At 32.9% G+C, this 10039-nt stretch overlaps 2 protein-coding genes across 2 annotated transcripts; one reads left to right on the plus strand and one right to left on the minus strand.

Annotated features, from left to right (window-relative positions):
* The first annotated feature begins 208 nt into the window (after positions 1-208).
* On the plus strand, positions 209-1519 carry LOC18014851 (B3 domain-containing protein REM13). The gene has a single exon (XM_006396993.1). It carries the CDS (start codon positions 209-211, stop codon positions 1517-1519), a length of 1311 nt encoding a protein of 436 aa, XP_006397056.1.
* A 106-nt stretch (positions 1520-1625) lies between these two features.
* Positions 1626-3480, minus strand: LOC18014741 (protein DMR6-LIKE OXYGENASE 2). The gene is made up of 3 exons (XM_006396994.2): positions 3066-3480; positions 2072-2641; positions 1626-1979 (listed from the first exon to the last, which is right to left on the minus strand). The coding sequence occupies exons 1-3, from the start codon at positions 3291-3293 to the stop codon at positions 1722-1724; spliced, it is 1056 nt and encodes a 351-aa protein (XP_006397057.1). The 5' UTR covers positions 3294-3480; the 3' UTR covers positions 1626-1721.
* Positions 3481-10039: the final 6559 nt, after the last annotated feature.

The raw sequence follows: 10039 nt of genomic DNA on the forward strand, positions 1-10039 counted from the left end.
GATTTAGTTAACCAAAATCATGCCTTGTTGCTTTATCGTTTGACAATTTGTGCCACCGCCAAAATATCCGCTATTTTCTCTGCCTAGAAAAAAAAAAAGGAAAATACTTTTTATGTAACCTTTTTTTTATAAAAGATTTACCTTTTATGTATCCTTAATATTTGTTACCCGAGAAATTTTCTAGGGTTTTTCTTGAAGTGCTTCGACAATGGCGAAATCAAAGCTACTTCACCCGCAATCCTTCCACACACTTGTTCCCAGCAACAACAATGATGATGAGGAGCTTCCTCGAAAGAAGAAACTGAAGAAGAATAGACTTGATGAAAAAGTTAGCAACGAGGAAGAAGAAGACATGGAGTCATTGATGGAGGTAGAAAAGAAGAAGAAGCAGAGCCCGAAACCAAAACGAAGAGCTGTTTCATATGCGTCCTATTCTCCGTGTCATAAGCGGCTTGTAACGTTCACACTTCCATCTGATTATGTCAAAATTAGTAGCTTGACTCTTCCAAAGCCATTCTTGAGGGAGAATGGCATCAACAAGCCTGAGAAGAAGATATATCTGTTGGGTAAAGACGGTACAAAGTGGCCAACAAGCCTTCTAAAAGACAATAAAGGAATAATGAGTTTGGGAAGTGGATGGAAAGATTTTGTTAAAGCAAACGGATTAGAGACAGGCTTCACGCTCAAGTTGATGTGGGAAGGCACAACTCCTTCGTTTAGTTTGTGGTCTTCAGAATCAGCCAGTGACGTAGAGGAAGAAGAGGAGTTTTCAAAAGATCCGAGCAAGATTGAGAAGATGAGACAAGATGAGAACAAGAAAGAAGAGAGACAGAGAGATTCAACTCCATCAAGCCAAAAACAGTTCGTGACGATAACAATCACACCTGACAATCTCAGAAAGAATAGACTGCGTTTTCCAAAGCAATTCGTCAAGGAGAATAGCATGAACAAACCTGGAATGATATATCTCTTGCGAAAAGATGGTACAAAGTGGATGGTAAATCTTGTACAGGAAAGAGACGGAAGGATGAGTTTGGGAAGTGGCTGGAGAGTTTTTGCTGAAGCAAATGATCTAAAGCCAGGGGAATCGTTTACATTGGAAGCATTCTTTGAAGACACGACTCCTATGGTGAGGTTTATCCGTACAGAGTGCAACAATTCAGAAGCTAGCAAGAAAGAGTCGGTTTCCAAGGAAGACACAGAGACTAGAAATAGGAATACAGAGCAATTTGTGACATTAACACTAATACCTGATGATGTCAGAGCCTGTAAACTGCATCTTCCAAGTCAGTTCATGAAGGCTAATGGCATTAACAGACTTGGGAAGATAACTCTCTTGGGTGAGAACAAAATGGAATGGCCTGCATATCTGTTGTCCACCAGAGATGGAACCGTTGCTTTAGAATATGGTTGGGATGGTTTTTGTGAAGCTAATGGTGTGAAGTTAGGAGAAGATTTTACTTTAGAGTTCATTTATGAACAAGGCACAGTTACTGTACTTAGGTTCTGTTCAAAATGAACATGATCTACAAATAGTTTTAAATGAGTTCAATGTGTAGCCCGAACAGTTTCTTTTATTTGTTAAGGAGATTTATTTTAAGTTTTAACATTCATAAGAATCTAAAGACGAAGAAAGAAATTACTGATCTTGAAATGGTAACACAAATGGGTATTTAGATTCCTGTCAATAACTAAAAGAACCAAGTCATGACTTTAGAAACTTAGATTTTAGAAACTTTGAACAAGTCCAGACAGCTCTCAGTTGCAAGTGCTCTGTCCCAAAACTTTTCATAATACTCTGCATATGTAAAGCTTTTGTAAACAGCAGGAGAGCCTTCTTCCTCATTGATCAGTTCTTGTGGTGGACCAATCACAGCATCTGCAGAAGGACAGTAGAATGTTGGTATCGATATCCTCTCCTTGTCGCTGTTCACAACCGCTCTATGGAGAACACTCTTGTATTTGTCATTGCTTATAACCTAAGAAGAGAAACAACCTATAAGATCAAGGCACACAACGAGAGTGAAATAAAACAGAGTAAAATTCTCCAAATTTGTTTTCTCCTAAGTACCTGCATTTGGTCGCCGATATTGACTATAAAAGTGTTGGGAACAGGATGAACAGCGACCCATTTACCATCTTTAAAGACCTGTAAACCAGAGACTTCGTCTTGGAGAAGAACAGTGATCAAGTTTGGATCTTTATGTCCGGGAAGTCCGAACGTTAGATCGGGTTGAGGACAAGGTGGATAGTAGTTCAAGGCCATGTGTTGACCATGTTTGCCTAATGTATTGCTTACACGATCTTTCTCAAGGCCTAAGCTCTCTGAGATTGCCTCAAGAAGAGTCAGGACCAAGGATCTTACGCTTGTGGCGTAGTCGGATGTGATCTCTCTGAAAGAGACGGGATTTGAAGGCCACTCGTCGATGAAATCTTCGATAGGGAAGCAATGGAGTCGAAGGAAGTCTCTCCAGTTTGAGACTTTCTCTGAGCCGACGTTGAAACTTGTTGAGAGTCTCGTTGTCTTTTTTGTATCTGTAGAGTAATGCTTCACTCTTTCGTTCTCTGGCTGGCGGAAAAACTCTCTCGCCACTGTCATCATTCTCTCGATCGTCTTTTCTGGTACTCCATGGTTCTTGATCTGGAGCATGAAACAGAAGTAGAATACAATGTGTATTTTGTAAGAAAACAGTGAAAACATAGTGTCTTGCAATAAATCAGAGTAAATTTGAGAGAACAAGAATATATTGCACTCAAACAGAGTAACTTAAGTGAAGCAGAGTGTATAGCAATAAAAGCCAAGTAAACTCGAGAAAAAACAGAGACAACCCAAGAATGTATTGCAGTAAAACAGAGTAAACCTAAGAGAAAAACAAATTTTATTGCAGTTATAACAAAGTAAACTCGAGAGAAAACAGAATTGTCTTGCAGTTAAACAAACTAATTTAGATTAAGACATAGTGTATTGCAGTCAAACAGGGTAAATTCGAGAGAAAACAGAGTTTATTGCAATAAGACAGAGTACATTAGGCATAAGATTGAAAGTGAATTAATCGTGAAGTTACCTGGAAGAAGCCATAAGAGGAGCATGCATGAGCAAACTGATGGATAATGTCGGCTCGGTTGGGTCCATCGAGTTCCCGGAGATCGATTAGAGGGATAGATTCGCCGGAAGTTTCAACCTCGGACAGATTTGGACGGTCAGAGATTGGTCGGACGTAGTTTGAAGGGACATGATCAACGGAGGAAGCGATGTCGGATACAAGGAGCTTAGATGTTGCAGAAGCAGCCATGATTGGGGGTAGTTGCGTTGATATGTGTAATCTAGTGATATATATATATATACGTATATAGATAGAGAGATAGAGATAGAGAGAGATGTTATCTCATGTAATCACACATGTCATACATATAGAAGTATATAAGGACATGCACCGCACGTTGCTTACCACGTCGGCTAATCTGTATTTGATTTTGTGACAATATTCTCAGCCTTCTCAACATCTTCGAGTAATTAAGAAACTGGTGGCTTGTTTTATTTACGGACGCAAAGAAAAAAATGATTTTTTTTAATTAACGGATACCAACTACCAACCAAAGAAAGAAAAAAACTAGTCAAAAAAAGAAGGGAAAGGAGACGAGAAAAGAAAAAGGGAACGGAAATTATAGAAAACTAGGTGAACACCCGCGCATGCATTTTTTTTTCAACTATTTTTAATTTATATATTTTATATTTTTCTAAAAAAAACATAATCATCAATTGCTATATTATTATAAATCAATCAATTTTAAATATACTATCATTAAAAATTTAAAGTTTTATACCAAAAAACCGTCAATATTTTTAATTAATTATAACATAAATTCTTGTTTAATATTTACATAAATGTTATTTGGGAATTAATTAATAAAAAAACTTTTCATATTATTAACAAATCAAAAGTTTTATACAAAAAAAATCATCAATATTTTTAATTAATTATAACATAAATTCTTGTTTAATATTGACATAAATGTTAATTAAGAATCAATTAATAAAAAAAAAACTTTTTGTTTTCTTTGAGTGGTTATAAACTTAATATTAAAATTTATTAATAATTTTCTTTTAAAATTGTAACTTTAAATTAAAAATCAACACATGTCATCTCTATATTAACTTTAAAATGCTGAGGTGTCACTCATATGGAGAAAGTTAGTCATCTTTTATATATAAAATTACTAGGGTTTGTTTCTTAAAACAAGTTTTGCATGTATCAGGACCAATTATTAAAATTTCATTATTTTATTAATAGAAATAAACTAATTATTAAAAATGAATTGATAATCATCTAAGTTGCGAAATCGGAAGCGGAATCGCGGAAAAGAAGCGTTTAAAAGCCGGGAAGCATTTGAAAACAGAGAAGAAATAGAGAAGCGTTTGGAAGTGGGGAAGCGGATTTTTCAAAAAATTTAGGAAGCAGATACATATTGAAAGTGTATATATATATATCATGAAACATCTAAAATAAAATAACATAAAAAATGTTTTCAACTTAAAACAACAAAAATTTAATAAATAATAGAAATATTATAATTTAATTGACAATAAAAATAAAGTTCAAAATTACACGTTGATATGGTCGTTGTCATTCTCATTTTCATCTAACTCCATCATACATAACCACTTCTAATTCTGATTCATTAAGAGAAAGATCTTCAAACTCAAGTCTTCCTAGATTAATCTCATCCAATAAATCAAATTAGTCACCTCCAATATTTCAAAACATATGGTTGAGAAGCAGAACTCCTTCTTTTAAACAAAAAATTAGTCTAATTAGATAATGTTAAAAAAAACAATAAAACTATAGTGATGTAATGGGCTTGAAATATATTAAGCCTAAGAAAATTGTAACATGAGATGAGTTGACAATGACACTTCATATTCTTTTTCTATAATTTTAGTCCAAGTTTGCAATAAAGCTTTCAACCACGAAAAACAAAATTCCAACTCGGAATCATATGATTCATCGGCGTTTCCAAAAGACAAAATTTTAGAATCGCAATTCCCAAACGATTTTGATATCAATTTTGATATTGATTCTGTGCGATTTCGATTTTGATTTCGATTTTGAAGCGGGAATCGAAGCTTTCCAAGCGATCCCGTACAACATAGATAATAACAGATAAACCTATTTAGATAAACTTTTATCCAAACCATCAAAAAAATATGTGGAGAAAAAAAACTATTAGTTTAATCTTCCTTACGAACTAATACAATATTTAAAGTATGAATTATACTTTGAGAAAAAAGTATGAAATTATATATAAGATAAATACTTAAGGAAAATTTTCTAAAAGAACAAATCTTAGTATAACTAGTTTTTTTCTGATTATAGAAATAAATCAATCTTAAAATAATTCAAAATAATTTTTAATGAAAAAATTAATTTTTTTTGCAAAAATACTTTATTTATCAATTTTGAAAATACTTTTTGGAAAACATTAATACTAAATGAAAATTACGGAACCAAAATATAATATTTTAATTTTATTTTTAATATATTTGAGATAAACAAGTAAATCCACATAATAGTTTGTATTATTTTCGAAGATTAAATTTGGTTTTATTTATAAAAGCCGTTATAATAATGACCAAAGTCATATCTTATATGTAAAAATTGCTTAACTTTCTCCATATGATTGACACATCAGCATTGGATAGGTTGACATCTGTCCTTAAATTTTAATTAATAAATTTTAATACTAAATTTCAAAACACTTAAAGAATATGAAAAGTTTGTTTTATTAATTGACTCTTAATTAAAATTTATATTAATGTTAAACAAAAATTTATGTTATAACTAATTAAAAATATTGATAGATATTCGACCAAAAAAAGATATGTATTTAATATTTATATAACTGTAGATTAGTTAATAATATTTAGATTACTTAATAATATTCAAGATGTATTTTAAATTAATTTTTAAAAATTATTTATAATAAAATACTGACAAGTAACAAATGAAATAATGATTATATTAATTTTATTTTTTAGTTAATTGACTATCAACTAATATTTCTGTAAATGTTAAACAAAAATTTATGTTATAACTAATTAAAAATATTGAATGATATTTATTAATCTTAATATAACTTTAAATTATTAAATAATATTCAATATGTATTAATATTTTATAATTTTTTAGAATAAAATATTAACAAGTAAGTAAGTGACAAGTGATGATTATATTAATTTTTATAAAAATATAAAAAAAATTTTGAAAATTTTGAAAAGAAAAACCTGCACGTAACGTGCGGGTATTCACCTAGTTATTTTTAAAAGTAGACTATCATCATTATGAATTAGAAAGTGTTAAACTAGCTTATGTTATATAATATCTATATGACGTGTATTTGGATCTTGTAATTTCTTATTTACTAAGTAGGTATACTGAATTAAAGCTATGCGCTGCAAAGTTTGCAGGTGCAATACCACAGTGTTGTAGCCGTGTGGGTAAGTGGGGTTAGCTCAGACCACCCACCGCATTTAAAGACGTTACTAACGTGTAATTAATCGGCCTGGCGACAAAATAATAAAACGCGTCAAGGTTGTTTCGGAAATTGGGAAAACGTATTAACACAAAAAAAGACAAATATGTGAAAGATAATACGTGAGCATTTTGAAGAAATGACGTGAGCAACATGACGTCAAGCGAGATGGCGTCGGTGTTTAACAAAGTTGACTTCATCGTGATCTTGTACGTTTTTTCCGTATGTTCGAGATTGACATATTAAATGGTGTTTATCTTTGTATGGTTGTGTGCTTACGGTTACGGGTCAACGATAAAGTTTTCACCATACCAGTCCCATTCGCATCGGTATTAATTATCATTACTAGGACATGTGGTGGGTAGTTTTTATCCTAACATTGTGGTAGGACTAGGACGTTTCAAAGATGTAAAATCATATTATTTTTTTCTTCCAAACTATACGAGTCTTTAGTATCAAAAATTAATCTATCAAATCATACAAACATCTAATATAGTGGTGGACATAAACTTGCAAACCCACAAAAAGATAACAATAAACCCACGAAAGAATGATAACATCAAATCACCACAAAAGGATAAATCCATATAATAAAAAACTACCGATAAACGGGAACTATCCAATGAAATCCCACCATAGTAATATATAGATGTAGTACGATAGGCATGTAGAAGAGATACGCTAATGAATAATAAGAGTATGCCTAAATCCACAAGAATTTGAGAAGGAAAATATTTCTTATAAAAAAAGGAAACGATGACAGAATGGGGGACACGAAAAAGCAAACGAAGGCAAGAGCCATGAAAAATGCAATCGACCACTTTAGCTACCATAACTAAAAATTTCCTTAGAAAACATCTTGATATATGCAAAGGTGTAAGCAGAAAGTTGGAGAATAGTAAACCAACCTGAAGATAATGATATCGTTCACATAAAGAAGTTGGCACCCCTTCCGCCTCCGATATCGCTACCCGAGGAACCGCAGATTTTGATATATCGGATTGATGCTTTTTGAATCAATCACAGACAGATTAGCGGTCTTGGGTGGAGTTTTGAGGATGGTAGAGGGAATGAGATTTTTGGACAACAGGGATGTCATAGAAGACTCTCGGCTCTTCACGCCGAGATGGATTGCCTCCTATGGGCTATGTTATGCTTGAGAGAAAGACAGATAATTTTAGTGCATTTTCAGACCGATTGTTCGGACCTTGTGAACATGTCTGAATCACCATCAGATTGGCCGTCTTTTATGACAGAGGTGGAATCCTTCTGTATTCTTCATGAGAACTTTTCAGAGTTCACTTTAGCTTATATTCCGAGAAGTCTAAATGTCCGGACAAATAGTCTTGCAAAAGAAACCCGAGCACGAGGAGTTACTTTTTTCCAAACCGATCATACCAAGCTGGTCAATGATGTTCCTGTGACCATTTTCATGATGGGCCAAATGTGATTGTAATAGTTTGTTAGGAAAAAAAACTAATATATCGTTTTATAATATCTTAGTTTTTATTATATTGCTACTTTTTTTTCTTGTCGGAATTATTCTACTACTTATATTTTAATAGGAAAAAAACATATCTGTAGTAAAAAACATAGTTCTTCAACGAATTGAATATGTTTTGCTCAACCAAAAACTGTATTATTATTTAAAATCATACCACATAAGTAAATATAAACGAAAAAAACTGATAATACAATTTTGTTTATGGATTAGCACTCATATACTTCTCCTAAAAATATGTAATGACATAGTTGCCATATACCATTTAAAAGACTTTGTAAAGGTAACATTTTCCCAGAAATATTGCAAAACTACATTTTTTAATATTGAAATGATCATTTTACCATGTTTTACAGAAGTAAAATAGTCATGAATAGTGAAATAAAGTGTTAATTTTGCAAGGCTTTCTGGGAATGTCTTAGTTTTTCAAAGTATTTTACTTCAAGTGCTAATCTATACAAATTACTCATTTAATTACCAAATTTCAAGATATGAATGAGGTTTTTTTTTATTGAAGAAAATATTATGGGAAACGATTTTGTTACTAAAAGAACATATATTTTTGGGGGTGGGGTATCAAGTATTTAAAATTACTAAGTATTAACTTCAAGTGCTAATCTATACAAGATATGAATGTTTTTGAGGGTGGGGTATCAAGTATTTAAAATTAAGAACACGCTTTGTTTATAAGAATAACTCTCTTATTAATGTTTAGAAACTAACTCAAAACTAAATACCAAAGCTTGTGTCTCTCATTGATGCAACTTCATCAATACTTACATATGTAGTGGTTTGCACAACTTTACTAAGTCACTTTCTTTTTCCTATTAGAACTAGATATCTATTAATATAATAAGGAAATTTACCATAACCATAACTAACTCCTAACCGACTGGTTAAGTGTCTTGGGCCTTGGCTTAATATCGATGATTATCTAACATTCTCCCTCTTAAGCTTCGACTTAATCTTGGACATGTCTTGAACTCTTATTAAGCTTCTCATCTCATTAAACTTGATCCTTGCTAAAGCTTTAGTCAGGATTTCAGCCTTCTGCTCAACTCCCGACACATGTTCCACATCGACTAATTCCTTTTCAATGTACTCTCGTATAAAATAGTAATGCTTATGAATGTGTTTATTTTTACCATGAAATACGGGGTTCTTGGTAAGTGCCATTGTAGACTTGTTGTCGACCTTGATGACAATATGCTCTGTCTTCCATCCGGTGATCTCGCTCAATAAATCTTGAAGCCAAATAGGTTGTTTAGCCGCTTCTGTTGCTGCCATGAACTCTGCTTCACACGAAGAAAGAGCCATTGTATCCTGCTTATGTGAACACCAAGTGATTGTTGAGGAACCAAAGTAAAATATGTGACTTTTGGTGCTTCTACCATCGTCCGGATCCACATTGTGACTACTGTCACTTAAGCCAACAATTTTCTTTGTTCCTCCATGAAAAAACTTCAAGCCAAACACAATTGACTCTTTAAGATACCGTAGTATGTGCTTCATTATGTTACCATGCGACTTTCGAGGACTCTGCATATATCTGCTCGCAACTCCAACAGAGAAAGCCAAATTTGGTCGTGTGTGTAACAAATACCTTAAGCACCCTACATTCGTTCTATAACACGTAGGATCTATCTCTTCTTCTTCTTGAGCCTTTGAAACCTTTAGTCCGAATTCCATAGGAATTTGAGTCGGATTGCAGGTTTCTAAGCCAGCTTCTGCTAAGATCCTCCGTACATAGTCTTCTTGTTTGATCTCGATTCCATCCTTTCCTTGATGAACTTCGATGCCAAGGTAATAAGTAAGTTTTCCGAGGTCTGACATATCAAACTTAGGTTGCCATTCCTATCTTGAATTCACTGATAACCTTGAGAGTATTGCCTGTGACAAACAAATCATCCACATAAATAGCAACTATGGGTAGTGATCCTTTCTATTCTCTGCGATACACTAAACTTTCTTTGGAGCATTTTTTGAACCTCATTCCTTTCAATATTT

This window comes from Eutrema salsugineum, unplaced genomic scaffold (genome assembly GCF_000478725.1).
Source record: "Eutrema salsugineum unplaced genomic scaffold, Eutsalg1_0 scaffold_3, whole genome shotgun sequence".
NCBI lineage: Eukaryota > Viridiplantae > Streptophyta > Magnoliopsida > Brassicales > Brassicaceae > Eutrema > Eutrema salsugineum.

Excerpts from the sequence above, each read along its gene's own strand:
- LOC18014851 (XM_006396993.1), top strand. The coding sequence starts at position 209 with ATGGCGAAATCAAAGCTACTTCACCCGCAATCCTTCCACACACTTGTT.
- LOC18014741 (XM_006396994.2), bottom strand. The coding sequence starts at position 3,293 with ATGGCTGCTTCTGCAACATCTAAGCTCCTTGTATCCGACATCGCTTCC. Across the intron at positions 2,642-3,065 it reads CCTCTTATGGCTTCTTCCAG|ATCAAGAACCATGGAGTACC; the intron begins GTAACTTCACGA and ends TTCATGCTCCAG. Across the intron at positions 1,980-2,071 it reads ATATCGGCGACCAAATGCAG|GTTATAAGCAATGACAAATA; the intron begins GTACTTAGGAGA and ends TTCTCTTCTTAG.